Source organism: Sceloporus undulatus, chromosome 1, assembly GCF_019175285.1.
Source record: "Sceloporus undulatus isolate JIND9_A2432 ecotype Alabama chromosome 1, SceUnd_v1.1, whole genome shotgun sequence".
Classification (NCBI taxonomy): domain Eukaryota; kingdom Metazoa; phylum Chordata; class Lepidosauria; order Squamata; family Phrynosomatidae; genus Sceloporus; species Sceloporus undulatus.
The window spans coordinates 127,670,664-127,688,144 of record NC_056522.1 but is presented as its reverse complement, the minus strand read 5'-3'; the positions used below and the strand labels follow the sequence as shown (position 1 = coordinate 127,688,144).

General features: G+C 39.6%; 1 protein-coding gene across 6 annotated transcripts in view; it reads right to left on the bottom strand.

Moving 5' to 3' along the window:
* ASRGL1 (asparaginase and isoaspartyl peptidase 1) overlaps positions 1-15,568 on the bottom strand; it is a 35,912-nt gene extending 20,344 nt beyond the window's left edge. For 4 of the 6 annotated variants that reach the window (XR_006103696.1, XR_006103697.1, XR_006103694.1 and 1 more), the window contains exons 1-3: positions 15,352-15,568; positions 9,247-9,453; positions 7,239-7,381 (exon numbers count right to left, since the gene is read on the bottom strand). Coding sequence is in view for 3 of the 6 variants with exons in the window: in XM_042465248.1 (XP_042321182.1) it covers positions 7,239-7,381; positions 9,247-9,453; positions 15,352-15,433 (432 nt within the window). In the remaining 3 variants the exon portion in view is untranslated. Of the gene's footprint in view, positions 1-7,238; positions 7,382-9,246; positions 9,454-10,341; positions 10,482-15,351 lie in introns of all 6 variants that reach the window. The other 2 variants (XM_042465239.1, XM_042465230.1) reach the window with 2 other exon arrangements.
* Positions 15,569-17,481: the final 1,913 nt, after the last annotated feature.

Sequence of the window (17,481 nt, the reverse complement as noted above, 5' to 3'; positions counted from 1 at the left end):
TTAAGTAGAGCTCATGAAAGCATCACTGAAACGTTCCTATTTGCATGACAGGCATATGTCACCAAGAACAACAAATCCATACTAACTGCAGATTTCCTTAAGTGTCTTCAAACTGAAACATTATGGACCCCATTCAGAGAAAATTATGCATGCTTAAGCTCTACTGAAATTTATGAGACCAAAGCTAAGCAGTTGATGAGCTTATCATCATATTGATGTATCATATTGATTTCTGTGGAATTTAGGCAGAGCTAGTTTTTTTTCCTGATCAGGGCTTTACAAAAAGTTTGTATGCCAGAAAACAGCATCTCTATCTGAGAAAATACCTCTTTAAAAGGCAGAAGAACAGGATGTTCATGACACAATTGTTTACAACTGTTTTTGTTTTTCAATATTTCAAAAATACTCCTACATAACGATTTCAATAGTCCTACATATTTACTTAACTAAGGCGCTTGCTAGACGGGCTCTATGGGGCGCCATCATGACATGCGAGGGGCGGTGCTTTCAGATGCACTTCACCCCTCGCACGTAAATACGGGTGCCGCCATTTTGACATGGCGGACGCCTAGCGTCCGCACGTCTTGGCGCCCTTGTGATGCTGCAGGTGCGCCATTGGCGCCTTGCGGCGTCACAACCACGCCGCAAAAAGAACCCACTTTTTGCATGTTCGTTTTGCTGTGCGAGGGAGCTGCGCGGTTTGTCCGCTGCGGCTCCCTCGCGCACCAAACCAGGGCGGCGGGAGACCGCCCTTTTGGGCGGTCTGTATGCCGCCTAAATAATTTTTTTCACCATTCTTCAATAAGAAAGACTCCCAGAGTTACCTGTATGCAGTCAATAAAACAAAACAGTCCTGGTATCATAAATAAATGATAAATCTTGAATTATATGTAATTAATTCATTTTCCAGTAGGGAAATTTTTACTAAATATGAAAATAAAACCACTTCATTTCCAGTGCTAACTATAACCTTCTTTGTTAGTTTGATTGTTGTGGTACATATGGCCTTACAGAATGGTTGGGTTGGAAAGAAAAACATGTTTTTCTTCCATTTTATGACTATTTTCAAATATTCTTTCATTGGAAGAAACATGTTCTAGATAGAAAATAATATTTCAACACAGAAATATTAATTCCTATGCAGAAAATGATTTTTTTCTGCCCAAAAATCTGTAATTGGGAATTTGTTCTGCATAAAATTCACGCATTATTGATTTTAAAAAACAGCATTTCTGTGTAGAAATTAATACTGAAATATCATTTTACAGGCAAAAAATACTGCTTTCTCCACAGAAAAGTACATATCCCCCTTTCAGCTTTTTTTTCATGCACAGAAAACAACTGTGCAGAACACACAAAAATGTTGTTTTTTGTGTAGGATTTCATATTTCTGTGTTAATATTTTCCACACAAAAAATGCTATTTTCTGAGTAAAACAACCATGTGTGAATTTGGTGGAAAGTATGTCCTGAACTGTGAATATTCTTCAAAACCTATTTTTTTAAAAAATCTTTCTTACAGTGGGAAGAAAATTGCTAAAAATTACTCATTGCAAACTTCAAATACAAACTTAGTGAAGAATTGCTTTCCTGCTGAAATGGTAACAACATATTGTGTCTCTGAAGTAAGGCTGTTGGAGTGCCAGTATTATCCTGAACAGCCAATGTGCAACATCTTGAGGTTGTAGTCCCAAAATATCTAGATGATGACAGTTGCCCACTTTGTTTCCTACAGTGTAGAAAAAAGTCAGTGATATTTTGCTTTTTTAGACGGAAGAGAAGAGAAGAGAAAGTAGAGATGTAAAGTTTTCCCTTCAGAGTCACTTTTTAGTCCAGGCTGTGATGCATCCACTATCCACTTACACAGTGGTTGTATACAACCAGTTGTATGAGTACATGTGTATAGGACCACACTCTTAATTGACTTTTTAAAAAAGGAAGTAACTCTACATTAAAGTGACTCTTGCACTTATTCAGAAACTAAGGCCTGAAACTGATGGGCCAAAATAAGTGGCTTCCAGCAGCTTCAGGGGTGTGTGGCACATGCTCCTGATGTAGCTGAAAGCAGCCTGAAGCCACGGAAGAAAGGAGCGGCGAAAATCCACTCCTTGCTGGTGGCCTGTTTGGGACTGTGGTAATGGCCCACTTTCAGAGTGGTCCATCTGGTTGTTGCAGTCCCCAGCCAACTGCAGGGTGATCATAGGTGGAGTGGCCAGAGGCCGTCTGCTTCGCCCCTGAGAGACTCAAGTGGTTTTAGTAGCAGCTATAAAAGTTACCTTTCTCCTTTCCAGGGTGGGAAGAGGAAAACATAATATTGAACTACTACTTCTTAACTTGAAATAATAATGCTTGTAATGGCCAGCAGGAATGTAAACATTTCAGGGCAAGGAGTACAGAACAGATGTTTTCTTTTTTAACAGAGTCAATAATGCATCAGTTGCTACCAGAGGAGCCCAATGGAGCTGCTCTTTCAGTAGAGTACATAACTACTCAGAGGCAACCCCCTTGAACTCAATTAAGCTCACTCCCAGGTAATTTCTTAAAAGACTACAATCATAATCACAACTGCAATCATACTGTTTTCACGATATGTTCAGTGCTTCTGTAAGCATTGTCAGTTCTATAACCTTAGTTGCCGCCTTGTTAATACAGGTCCTAATTGTACAGGAAGCATTCTTCAGTATAGGACTTACTAAAATAACAGAGCTGTGGAACAGTACTGCTGTACCCTTACATTTCCATTCTCCCAACACAAAATTTTGCCTCCTTTTCCATATACTGTATGTGATGTACAAATTATAGGGAAAAGGTGTAGTGTAGCCATATACATGTCTACACTGTGCTCAATGTACCCTGTTCACAAGCAAGTGCACATAGAAGCAGAACTTGGAAACAGTCACTTTCTGGTACTACAGCTCCCATTATCTACCAGCTAGTACAGCTACTTGTAAAAAAAACCAAACACTTTTCACAGCTCTGCACTGAAGTGCATTCAAAAACTATCTTCTGTGAACGCTCATGCTATTTTAGGCTAGGTAGTCTCCTTGAGATACTACAGCACCCTTGGTATTTTGATGCCAGATGCCTATCCAATCTTATCCAAATTTATTTTCAGGTACTGTTTCTTTTCCCAGTGGAACTAATAAAAGCATGCCACAGAAATCTCCAGATTTTGGTAGATCTCCAAAAACAATAATTTAACAGATTGGTCCTTCAGAGGAACTATTAGCTCACAAACAAACAGAAACAGCATGTGCAGCTTAATGAAATGTATCTCAATGGACTGTTTAATGGGCTAAACTCCTGGGTGTTGCTGGACAAAATCTGAAGAAATTCTTTTGCCACCAGATGGAGCCAATATTGTGTTATGACCAAATCATGAGCACAGTGGGTAATTAGAAACATCATTTATTTTCCTTATTTAGGGTGCAACATTCAAAGGGAGCAGAAATGATTTGGAATAGAAATCTTAATTAAAACAACAACAACAACCCTGATCCTTAAACCTTCCATAAAACACAAGCCAAAAATCCTAATATATACATACATAACAAAACAAAAATACAGCTGGCTCTCTGTATCCATTGATTCTGCATCCATGGATTCAACTATCCATGACTATAAAATGTATGTACAGTGCGCCTGCTCCATAAACTGGTGCACCATACGCGGCTTCCAGTTAATGCGGAAGCCATGCTGTAATCCACTGAATGGTGCCTGCGCCCATGGCTTACGTGGTATTTGCCTTACACGGGGGCCTCCAGAATGGATCACACACACACACACACACACACACACTTAAAAATCCAAAAAGCAAACCTTGATTTTCCCTTTTATATAGGAAACATGATTTTATTATGCTATTTTATATACAGTGCGCCCATGTCATACGCAGCTTTCAGCACATGCTGCGCGGGGAGGAACGGGGGGCATGTCCCATAGGGACAAATGGGGTGTGTGCCTGTGGCACACGTGCGGCGCCGCACCACCACGCCACCACCGCTTGCACAAGCTCCATTCATTTAAATGGGGCTCGAGCATAGGCGGTATTTGTTTTACGCGGGGGAGTACGGAACAGATCCCCCCCGTAAACAAAGGGTGCACTGTAATGGGACTTGAGCATCCATAAATTTTGGTATTCACAAGGGCTCCTGGAACCAAAAACCTGCAGGGTTAAATTGCTACATTTTTTTTCCTGGCCTTTAACAGCAGGCTGACATGCACACTGTCTAAGCAAGAAAACAAAACAAATAAAATACTGCTTTCTCTAAAGTTAACAGGCTAAAGTGTTCAGGGGTGAAATTATCTTTACAGAGGGCCCTTGGTATCCACTTGGGTTTGGTTTCAGGCCCCCCTGTGGATACCAAAATCCGTGGATATGGAGGGCCGACTATATTATTAATTCCATAGCTCACCTACTGCTGTAGTACTGATACCACCTTAAATACAGGTTACACTAACTGTAGTTTAGAGACCCAAACCATGATTATAGCTTCTAAAAACACTTCAGATATGGTTTATCAGACTGCCTGAATTGCACCATTATGTGACTGATTTGCCTCCCACTGAACCTACCTTTTGCTGAATGCTAGACAGAGTTTATGACAGAATTTACTGTAGTGTCAAAACCTCACTTAGCTATGAACCTCATCAGACTCGGAGACACTCATCCTCTTTCTCAATAAGGCTGAATCTGCACTGCAAAAATAATCCAGTTTGACCTTGCTTTAACTGTCAAGGCTCAATGCTATGGAATTCTGGGATTTGTAGTTTTGTTAGCTTTCTCTGTCAGAGTGCTCTGATGCCTCACAAAACTACAGGATTCCATAGCATAAAGCCATGGCAGTTAAAGCAGTGTCAAACTGTATTATTTTTGTAGTGCAGATTCATAGTTACCTCCCAGGGTTATTGTGAGGATAAGATGCAGGCTGGGCAAGCAAGGGAGAGAGACTGTGTAGAAAAGTTGGAATACATAAATACAATAAATAATACAATAGCTTATATCTACTTAAAAGTGCATATCTACTTTGCATGTGCACTCATGTGTAGGCCTAGAAATTCACACTCAAAGTTAACTGACATCGCAAATGTGATTTAACTTCTCTATCTATTCTGATGTCAACGTACAGTTTCAAATGAAAACAACAATTCACAATCTTATGCACAAAAATGAACAGAAAATAATTGCACACAAGTATCATCTTAAATCTTGAAAAGTGACAACTTCAACCAGTGATACAAAAAGAATTCTCCATGTACCAGTATTATCTCAGATCTTTCATGAAGAAGGAAGTTGCTCAAAGAGACTTTTGAATACAACTCAGTATGTCAGTTTTCCAGTTCCAACGGCAGTTGCAAAAAGCCTGCCTAATCAGTGTCTTTTCAATGGCAACAGCTTTATTTTCACTTCACTTCTAAAGAGAAGATCTGCCTGTTCTGCAGCTATTGATCAATTGGCTTTCTGAAGGCAGAACTGAAATGGCCACTGTCTGCTAAGCCAAAATTGCCCCTGAAAAAGCAAAGAAATGCCAGATGTTTAGATGTAAGACATGCGTATAATCAGGGAGCAGTGCATGTAGGGTTTGGACTTTTTCTCCAATTAGAACCATGTCAAAAGAGGCAGGATTCAAAGGATTCCTGAAAGCCCACATATATGGCTTATTATTAGATGAGATAAATAACTTGCATCTCTGGCATTTATTACTTGTAATTTTTTTCTTCTTTATTATAAAATTTGAGTGGGTAAACCAACATTTGTTCTATAAATATAAAAATAAATAAAATAAGACAATGTCTTGACTGAACCCTGATATACTAGGTTTAAACATGAAATGCAAGATTATGTCTTTCAAAGGGCAGTTTTTGAGAAGGAAACATTAACACATCCACACTTAAATCACTCAAGAAGTGTTACTAAACAGACTCTGAAGGGCTACCTTTTGAACCCAGATACTGAAACAGAAAGCCACTGAATGGTGAAGGGAAAATGGCATCGAGGCTCTGGTGGTCTGAAGGAGATTAGAGGTTGTGTGAGACTGAGGCAATAATAGTAGATTTGACTATAGGAGATTTAGCTTTATATGCCAGCTTCCATTGGTGCAGTGGATTTCATGTTGAATCATTATTTTTCCAATCCCATCCCTCTGTTATAAAATGGACACAAATTATCTATGTCACAGGGAACTGTGAGGCTGACTGAGGCAAGAGTTATAGAGCACTCTCTGTCTTAAGGAGTACTACATTAGAAGTGGCAGGCTTGTCTGTTCTTGTGCTGGCTTTCGCAAAGCAGCAAGTGGTTCTTCACTATCCTGAAGGCAGGTGGAATGACATCTTGCCAGTTCATATTGTGAGACAAGTGGTCTCCAAGCTGGAAGGTTTAAAAGAGCATAGTTTGGGACATCACAAACAGGTAGACAGAGAGTACTCTAGCTCAACGATAAGAACACTTCATATGCCAAAGGCCTCAAATTCAACCTGTGGGATTTCCGGAAAGGATCAGAAAATTCTGCTTGGAACTCTAGAAAACTGCCACCAGTCAGTGCCAACAACAGTGGGCTAGATCCACCAATGGTCTGATTCAATAGAAGGCAGCCTCCTAGAACAGCCTTCTCCAAGTTGGTGCCCTCCAGATGTTCTGACTACAAGGCCCATCAACTTCAACAATTAGCTATGCTCACTGGGGCTGAAAGGTAGCAGTCCAAAACATACAAAAGACATAAAACTGGGCAAGGCTGTCTCAAAAGCTCTGTGTATGTCAACCGCATGGAACTGGTATAGAGGGAGGTACATGTGGCAAATTTAACCCACTGCTACAGTCCTGATTATTTTTGTTGCTATTATTTTGTGATATATGGTATTGCATATTTTAAGATAATCTGTTCTGAGTTTATGATTCAACTGCAACAACAGTTCCAGTATGGACAACTGCCAGGGATTCTAAATCTCAGAAACTTCCTGTAGCAGACCAGCAGCACCTTGGAAGGCCAACTCAACCTACCAAGCCTACCATTCATGCCAACGTTAGATTTTTAATCCCCCCCCCTTTACAAATGTTGGACCCAAAACACATTGGGCATTTTGCTTTGTTTATCTCATCAATTTTAACATGGCAGAATATTAAAACCCTCTGTTACTGGTGTAACCAGGCCAGAAACATAGGCAATGAAGCCTCACACAACATGGATCCCAAGTCCAAATAGAACTGGCTAAGAGCTTTGTTCAAGTGACTATTCTGCATACCTTTTCCATGACAAGTCGAGCAAGCTTGATTGGATTGGCTATACATTTCACTGCAGATACTGCTCCTGAGGTCAGATTTTTTCCATCCATGATAATGGCATCCATTTCTACTTCACCCTTCTCATTTAATACAGAGCCACAACCTAACACAGAGAAGAAAAGAACAAAGATAGCCATCCAATCAATTTTATTACTTAAAGCTTTTTTAACCAATTCATGTTTTTGCACCTTTTAAGTGAAAATCTCTAGATTGCCAACTTTCTTGCAGAAATACATAATTTATAATTTATAAATATATAATTTATAATTTCAGAGCATGGAAAATTACTTTTTTGGGACTAGAGTTCCCAGAATCCTATGGCCAGTGGTCATGCTGGTTGTGAGGGTCAGGGATCTGCAGCCTACAATAATAATTTTCACAGGTTCTGGGCATTTTAAATTACTCCAGTCACAGTTTTGTTGCAACTGCCCCCCTTATGCTAATACTGCTTCATCCTTTATGAAGACAAACAACCCACTGTAGGTTTGAAATAGCAATTCCAAGCAGGGTCTTGTTTACCCAGCTTCTTTTCCCTTGTTCTCCAAGAGCAACTATACTTAATGGGCCCTAACACAAGTAGATGCAAACAATTAATGGACTGGATACTGCATATAACATGGGTAGCCAAACTGTAACATGCATGCTGCTTCTTGGCTAAAGAACTGGAGGCCCATGCTTCGGCATCACGCTATGTGTGAAGGACATTGCTCAGAAAGTATCAAAATGCTGAATTATCTGAACAAAGGAAAAATCTTAAACAAAGGTTTGCTAATTTTAGAATATAAGATTCTTGGGAGAAAAAAAGAATGCCTTACACAAATGCTGCATTTTATATGCTTGCTAAATGTCAAAGTTATCATCAATTGAAGATAACACTGATTCTATCAGAACGGTTATCCAAGATATGCAGTGATTTAATAGCAGCTCTGCACCATCAATAGTGTCCCTCCTGCTCTCTTATGAAACTGGAATGGGGAGGTGTGCTTTTGACTTGGGTTATGTGGATTGCATCCTTGAACCACAGAACAAACTTGAGTCACTAGCTGTAGTCGCATTCCGAAGAATGAAGCACCCATGCTTGAGTGATGGAGATGAGTAAATTGCCCTGGACTCCCTCAATTACAATGGATACTCATGGTGTAACTCAGTCTTCTGGTTCCTCTTTTGCAGTAATTTTCAATTTTTCATTCTCTGCATGTTTTGGACATCACATCCCAGAACAGTGGTCAATGGCCAAGGATTCTGGCAGCTGAGATCCCAAACATCTTGAGTACCAAAGGTCTCTAGTCTTGCCATCAGTGGGGTATTTGTGAAGTCCCTCCCAGGATTTGCACTCTAGCTAGGTGTGTGTGTGTGTGTGGGGGGGTATAATGGAAGTGGATGCTGAGGATAAGGAATCGAAGTGCTGGGGGAACAAGGACCTGTATTGGTATAAAAGAGTGGAGAGATAAGGGGCAAGGCGAGGAAGAGGCATTCGTACTAAATCTGACTAGACGTTAGCATAGATGGTATAAGCCACGTTGCCTTACCACTTAGGGCAAGTAACTCCCAATCTGATCATTATTCAAAGCTGTGATGCATCTATGTAATATGATGACTCCTGTCTCCATCTCCTGCTACTGTACAATAAAGCACCAGTGGATATGCTTGCATTGGTGTAAATTAGCTCTATTCTTTTTACTGGCCCTCCCTCTATGCCTTTTCCAGCAACCAGACTTGCAGGAAGTTAACAGGTTAAGGAGCTTTTTGTGGCAAGAAAATTCCTTCGCATCACGCTACAGTTAATTCACAGGGAGCACAGGATCACAGGCAGTCAAAGAGAGGGAAGGAAGAAAAAGAAGAAAGGGAAGAAGAAGAACAACAACAACAACAACAACCAGCACCACCAGCAGCAACAGCAGGCTGGCTTCTATACATAAGCGTGTGACTGAATTTTTAGTCCCCCAAAATGGAAAGCTCAGTGATTACCTGCATTAAAATGTGGATCATTTTCCATTACCACCACAGCTTCTTCAACAGCATCTAATGCACTCCCTCCTTGTTTAAGGATATTGTAACCTTTCAGAGCTGCTCTAGTGACGCCGGAGCGACTTCCATTTTCTCGCTCTTTAAAGATACGACCAGCTCCACCATGAACCACAATAACGGGCTTCATATTGTTGAATGCCTTCTTGGCTATAGAGACAGAATTATTTATCAGAACTAGTATTTCTTACAAAATAGAGACAGAATGTGCTACCACCTCTTCTTCATATGACAAGCCAATTGTTGAAATCTGATGAAATATTGCCTGTGACTCTTTCACTAAGGCACTGCATGCGTCACTGGATCTGGCCTGATTCTTGAAACCTTGTTTTACTACCTCAACATTTTTAGAGTGTTCAAGGTATCCATTATCTCAGATTTTCCTACTGAGTGAATGTTCAAAGTTCAGTCTTCCTCCTACTGAGTTCAGATAAGCTTTTGTTACTGATTAAATAGAATCAAAATATACAATATGTCATCCAGGTAAGGTATAAGGAACACTTCATGCAGTGCCTCAATCATTCTTCAAACATTTTAAAGAATAACAATCCTTATTATTATTGGTTTTTTTAATTATTATCACCTAAATCAGAGTCTATTAAGTGTTTGAATTTTAGATCTGTTTACATTAAAATGTGAATAAAATACAGTCAGCCCTCCATATCCATGGATTCAAGCATCCATGGCTTGGAATATTTTAAAAATAATTTCCAAAGAGGAAAGCTTGGTTTTGCCATTTTATGTAAGGGACATGATTTTACTATGCCACTGTATTTAATGGCACTTGAGCATCCACGGATGTTGTGCTCCACGGGAGGTCCTGGAACCAAACCCCAGCAGATACCAAGGGCGCACTATACTAGTTTCAGAGGAAGAAGAAAGCATGTAATACTTGCGTTTTAAATTATAGATATATGTATTATAGTGGATCCCCTCTAAGAAGAGGCATAACTTTTATCTATGTGCATGAAAGGGAGCAGCTTCTTCTATGACACTATCAGATTCCCAATTATTACAGAAATTCTTAAAAACCTGTACCTTGATTTGGATGATTAGGTAGTTAGTAGCTACTAGTTTCAGTGGTGGCACATTGACTTTAGCAGATGCTGGAAAGACTAACTCTCAGAGCCACTCAAAACCACCATGGTCACTGGAAGTATGGCTTTCAGTCCCATTTGCTGTGAAGCAGAAGAGGGAAGGTGCTATTACCCTCCTATCCTGCTTGTGAATTTTCCATAGGCACATGGTTGAGCACTGTAGAAAAAAATGCAGGAGTAGATAGGCCTTTGACCTGATCCAATATGGCATTTATGTCCCTAGAAAACCAGTGAGTTTGAACCAACAAATCTGATTAATGAATTAACTGTATTGATTATCATACCCGTGGAAAGTGCAAAGGAGACATGTGCATCTTCCAAACACTCAGGCACATACCTGAGGAGCCATGATGTATTCAGACATTCTTGAAATGCCAATGGACATTTTGAGTAGCATGTCTGTCCTTCATACTTGCATTTATCATGTCAAATACCCAAGGAAAATCAGTGCATCTGGGCTGCCAGTTGGACCATGAAGCGTTTCACACGTCTGTGATAAGCCAATGTCTTAGCCCTGCACATTCCACCCTTATTAAGCTGGTATGGCACAAGCAATCCCATTTTACCTCTGTGAAACTACAATACATGGTGAAATGAATGAAGATGTATATAAATTTCTAGGACACAAACCAGAGCACATATCACTTTCTTCTGAAAGAGAGCAGCTTTTGACAGTATGATTTAAATCAATACAATTGCTCCTGTCAGTCACTCTTGTGTTCAAAACTGTAACTGAACATTTCACAAAAGCCTCTACAGGAGACTAGGCGATACAAAGAGAAAGGAACGGTTTGGTGTCCTGTTGAGTGACTCACAAACAGAAGTCCTTCCTGTACCACACTGTGCAGAGACAGGGATTCAAGCATGTTCCCATGAGTGAAAAATGATAATGAAGAACACAGTTCTGGAATAATTACTTACATAACACTATTACCTCTAACGAGTTACTTTTTTTTGGTAAGCAAAGTGTAACAAAGTCACATTTTGAAAGAAATGTAACAAGTAAGACCAAGTTAGCTTTATGGGCGTACTGAATACAGTTTCTAATTGTTTCCAAAGTTATTTTAAAGGGCATTTAATAGGACATTTTCAAGTATCATGCCATTCCTATCAACTCAAAGAGGTTTTTTTTTTCTTTTGCATTAAAAACAAGAAAAAAGAAGTGGGGAAACTAATAAGCAGAAACAGTATCTTTTCCAGCATTGCAATGAGCAGCACCAATGAGCTACTTTTTAAATACTGGAATGACTAAAGAAATAAATTAATTGTTAAAACTAAATTTCCAAGCTCTATGAAGAAAGCTATTCATTTCAACAAAGTCTATATTTTACAAAGGGGTGTGTGTAATTTTGGGAGGACGGGGGAAATAATTCTCCTTTCAAACAACTGACTCTCAGGAAAAAATTACGAATTCAATTGACAACTGTCCTATTATACTTTCAATTTAATTTCATTCTAAATCCATCAAATATTTTCTACCATAACAGAGTGAAGACTGCTTTGGATTGTTATTTCAGGGTATTTTAATTGTTTGCTTTCAAGTTGTTTCCAGTTTTTGGTGACCCTAAGGCTATCACGAGATTTTCTTGGTAAGATTTGTTCAGAAGAGAGTTGCCATTCCCTTCCCTTGAGGCTGAGAGAGTGTGACCTGTTCAAGGTCACCCAGTGGGTTTCTGTGGCTGACTGGGGATTCAACCCCTGGTTCAAGTGCCCAGTGCACAAACTGCCCAGTGCACAAACCACTACACCATACATTTTTAATTACATGAAGCTTAAAGTACTTAATTTATTTCAACTTGCCTATACATTAAATGGGTTGCAGACACTACTTTTTCCAACCTGGTCTGGAAACACCAGTGGGAAAAAACATCAGGTCGTCTCTAATAATAATAATAATAATAATAATAATATCATCATCATCATCATCATCATCCTCCTCCTCCTAGCCTCTCCTGAAGGCTCGAGGCAGGATGCAGCATACTAAAACATTAATATAAAAAACACAATTAAAAACATAAATCCACAGTTAAAATACAACACTATAAAACCATTAAAATACACTCATTGAGTACACATAAAATTAAAAAGTCATGTTTTAAAATTGACTGGGTATGTCGTTTTGAATGTTTTCAGCTGTTGTATCTCTTCTGGTAAATCATTTCACAGTCTGGGGGCAGCAGATGAAAAAGTCCTCTGGGAAACCATTGCCAGTCTAGGCCTGGCCAGTTGGACTAAACATTTCCCAGAGGATCCAAGTATGCAGGGCAGATTGCATGGGAGAAGGCAATCCTCTGGGTAACCTGGACTCAAACCATGTCAGGCTTTAGCAGTAATAACCAACACTTTGTATTTTGTCCAGAAACTCAGTGGCAGCCAGTGGAGGGGTTTTAATATTGGTGTGACGTGATCTCTCCTGGATGTACCTGTAATCAGTCTGGCTGCCATATTCTGAACCAGTATGTAGAGAGATCTTGCAGCATCTTTGAGACTAACTGAAAGATAGAAGTGGGCAGAATGAGCTTTCATAGACTAAAGTCTACTTCTTCAGATGCATTTGGGGTCCAAATGCATCTAAGGAAGTAGACGTAAGTCTACAAAAGCTCACTCTGTCCACCTCTATCTTTCAATTGGTCTCAGAGGCGCTGCAAAATCTCTCTACATTCTGATTCCACAGACTAATATGGCTGTCTCTTTATATTCTGAACCAGTTGGAGTTTCTGGACTTGGTACAAAGGTAGCCCAGTGTAGAGAGCATTGCAGAAGTCCACCCTTTTGGTTACAGGCATTTATTCATGTACAGTATTTATTTATTCATTATCACTTCCACCCACCGCTCTGACCACATCTCTCCTGTGTTGGCATCCCTTCACTGGCTCCCTCTCCCTTTCCGCATTCAGTATAAGCTCCTGCTGTCGACATTCAAAGCCCTCCATGGACTGGCCCCTCCTTACTTATCAGACCTTCTTTCTCCTCACCTTCCCACCAGGGCCCTCCGTTCTGGTAGTCAAGGTCTGCTGTCTCAGCCCAGGATTTCCTCTGCCCCATCCCGGATTCGCCCCTTTTCACTTGCTGCCCCTCACTCCTGGAACCTTCTTCCTCCACAAGCAAGAGCCATCACTTCTTTAACCAGCTTCAAAACGGAGCTGAAAACCATCCTATTCAGAGAAGCCTTCCCAGGCATCGCATAATTGTCGCTTACTATCTGATGTTCTGTTGTTGGCTGTTTATCGATCCATTTCCTGTATTCCTATGTACTGTATATGTATTATCCTACTTGTGATTATGTATTTTCCCTGGATAATGATTAACCATCCATTATGAAGCCTTGCCCTCCCTCCAGTCCATCTGCCTTGGTCCAGGCCTCGGAGGTTGAGAGGAACTGCTGGACCTCTTACCCTTTCTCGTCACCACTCCCTTCTCCTTCTGTATCATGTCTTTTTTAGATTGTAAGCCTGAGGGCAGGGAACCGTCTAACTAAAAAGATTGCATGTACAGCGCTGTGTAAATTTACAGCGCTTCATAAATAAAGGTTAATAATAATAATAATAATAATAATTTATGTCATTTCTATACTGCCTTTCTCCCAGAAAGGCAGCTCACAGGTAAAAAGCATTTCAAAAAACATTACAATAAAAACATAATACCATCTTTAGGTCCTCCGATTCTAGGAAAGGGCGCAACTGGCATACCATGAAATCATATTCCCTTCCAGGAGACATTGCAGGGAGGAAGGAAAGGAATATTTAGCAGATTATCACCTGCTCAGAGAAGAAGCATGTCATGCTTGCCACCTGAGAAATGTGCTGTTGTGTGCCTTGAAGTCACTTCTGACTTACGGCAACCCTCAGGCAGCCCTATCATGGGGCTTTCTTGGCAGGTTTTTTCAGAGATGGGGTTGCCATGGCCATCCACTGAGGCTGAGAGAGTGTGACTTACCCAAGGTCACCCAGTGGGAAGTTGAGGGCTTTCATGGCCGGCATCCTGGGTTTTTCAGGATATGTGGCCTTGTTCTAGAAGAGTTGGTTTCTCTAGCTGGCATCTTCAGAGAAACCCTCCCAGTGCTGAGCCAGGATTTGAACCTTGGTCCCCAGAAAAATACAGGCCAAGAATTAAGAGAACAAGGAAGAAGCCACTCCATAATGCGGGCAGGCGTCCTATTTATTTATTTACTTTTATTTAATAGTAATAAAATTATTATTATTACTATTGATTTTATTTATTTATTATTTATTTACTTTTATTTAATTATAAAATTATTATTATTACTATTGATTTTTATTTATTTATTATTTATTTACTTTTATTTAATAATTATAAAATTATTATTATTACTATTGATTTTATTTATTTATTATTTATTTACTTTTATTTAATTATAAAATTATTATTATTACTATTGATTTTATTTATTTATTATTTATTTACTTTTATTTAATAATTATAAAATTATTATCAACTTTTATTTATTTACTTTTATTTAATAATTATAAAATATTATTAAATAAAAGCAAGTAAATAATAAATAAAAGTAAATATTTTATTTATTATTATTTACTTTTATGTAATAATAAAGTTATTATTATTATTATTAACTTTTATTTATGATTTTATTAAATAATAAACGTATTATGTATATATTTATTGAATAATAAATTTATTATGTATTTATTATTATTATTTAAATAAAAGTAAATACATATTAAACAAAAGATGATGATAATAATAATAATAATAAATTTATTATTAAATAATTTATTGTTGTTATCATTTATTTATTATTATTTGAACACGATATCCTCACACCATAAAGAGCGAAGCTCTGATGCCACAATAAACTACACTTCCCAGGATTCCCTAGCACTGAGCCAGGGGCAGTTAAAGCGGTCTCAAAGTGGGTTGTTTCTGCAGTGCGTACGCCTCGCTGCAAGTTCTTCCTCGCAGATCTACTTACAGGTTTCCTCCCCTTTCCAAAAAGCAAAAGCGAAAAGGCTGAAGGCGAGTGAAACCCCGAGTGGCAGCCAAGAGGCGAGCATCTATTAGCCCTCACTCCTCCCCAAAACTAACGGAGAAAGGGAGCTGCCATCTTAAGGCGAGCACTTTGGCCCCCGACAGAGAAAGAAAGACACACCGCCCCCTTCTGGCCCCTTGAGGGCAATGGCCGCCTCTTCCTTCCTTCCTTCCCTTCAGGGCTGAGAGGGGAGCCTCCGCCTCTCCTAAAATGGCCGCCCGCCCCTGAGCTCTGAAGCAACGCCCTTGCCCGTTTCAAAGATGGCCGCCGGCCCTCACGCCCCACGCTGGAAACTTAGCCCAGTTTGTACACTGTCATCATATCAAGGGTTCAGGAGTGGTCCTCAAACTGTGCCCTTTAAGATGATTTTGGACTTCAGCTCCCAGAAGCCTCGGCCATGCTGGCCAATAGCCTGGGATTCTGGGAGCTGAAGTCCAAAATCCTATTAAAGAGTACAGTTTGAGGACCACTGTCATAATATCAAGGGTTCAGGAGTGGTCTCCAAACTGTCCCCTTTAAGAGGTTTTGGACTTTAGCTCCCAGAAGCCTCAGCCATGCCGGCCAATAGCCTGGGATTCTGGGAGCTGAAGTCCAAAATCCTATTAAAGAGCACAGTTTGGGGACTATTCTAGAAATAGTCAGAAAGTACTTTTTTCCTCACTTAAATGTTGCTCTCTGTGTGTGTGCAATTTGAGCTGCTCCTAGAGTTTTTCAGAGCATGAGAGTGAGTCACTTTAGGAAAGGGCATAAAGGGAGCAATCTTGTGGGGTCTGAAGTCAAGGACAGCAAAACACAAAACTTGGGTGATCATATGTGGGTCACACTTTCCCTACCCCTGATTTAAACAGTTTCTGCATTATAAGAACAACTAATCTTTGGTTAGCAGCAAGTTTATATTGGGTCCAAAACACTGCAGAAATAATCCAGTGTGAGATCACTTTAACTGCCTTGGCTCAGTACAAGGGAATCCTAGGAATTGTAGTTCACTGTGGCACCAGAGCTCTCTGGCTGAGGCGGCTAAATGTCTCACAAAACTAGAGTTCCCAGAACACTATAGGATTGAACTAGGGCAACTAAAGTGGCCTCAAACTGGATTATTTCTCCTAAATAGGAACAGCCATCGTTGCCAAAATCAAGGATAGACTCAAATGCATAACTCTCTCTCTCTCCCTCTCTCTTTTTACTCAGATAGTTATTTTATATTCTACCTTTCTCCTGGTGTGGGACTCAAAGCAGTTTACAAAATGCTAAAATAAGAAAAAGCTAAAAACATGATAATGGTGAAGTTAAAAACACAATTGGACAAGTTCATTCAGGGATAGACGTGTTGGCCATATTAGCAAATCAAAAATCTACCAAACAATGGACTTCATCACATGGGGGAAATCAAGGGTTTAAAAAGGCATTTTCCCAGGACAGCCGTACAAAGATTTTTACACACATCATGCTTAGAGAGGACTTATCTGGGGAAGAACCAGGATCATTCACGGGATTTCCCAATGACACCTTTATTGGACCAACCAAAATGCACAATTACATGTTGAAAGCTTTCAAAGCTCCACTGGCATCTTCTTCAGGCAAGGTGTTTTAAACTATACAGGAGAAAGAAAATTGTTTTTGTTCTTAGTTCAGATGGCATGGAGAGGTATTACTTGCAGGCTGGACTCTTCTCCTTCTGGCCATATGGTCACTGGGAGATTGTCAAAGTCTAGGAAATTTAACATCCATTTGCAAAACAAAAAGATGCTTCTTTGTAATCCAACATGTCTCTATCCTTTGTGAGGCCCAGGCCTCTTTTGTTTGGTGGAGAACAATTGGACAAGTTGTCATATAAAATTTTCAAGGTGTAAAAATCATTTAAAAACAAAGTTGAAATTATTCTGCACATCTCATAAAAATGACTCCCTGCAACCAATTAATCACTAAATGCCTATCTGAGTGGAATAAACTTTGCCTGCTGGCAAATGGAAAGTAGAAAACAGGCCAGCTTATCCAGAATTGGAAAGGAGGGAAGACTTCGTTTCTCATCCAAAATAATGGATAGCATGAAAAAATAGAAGACAGGACTCCCAG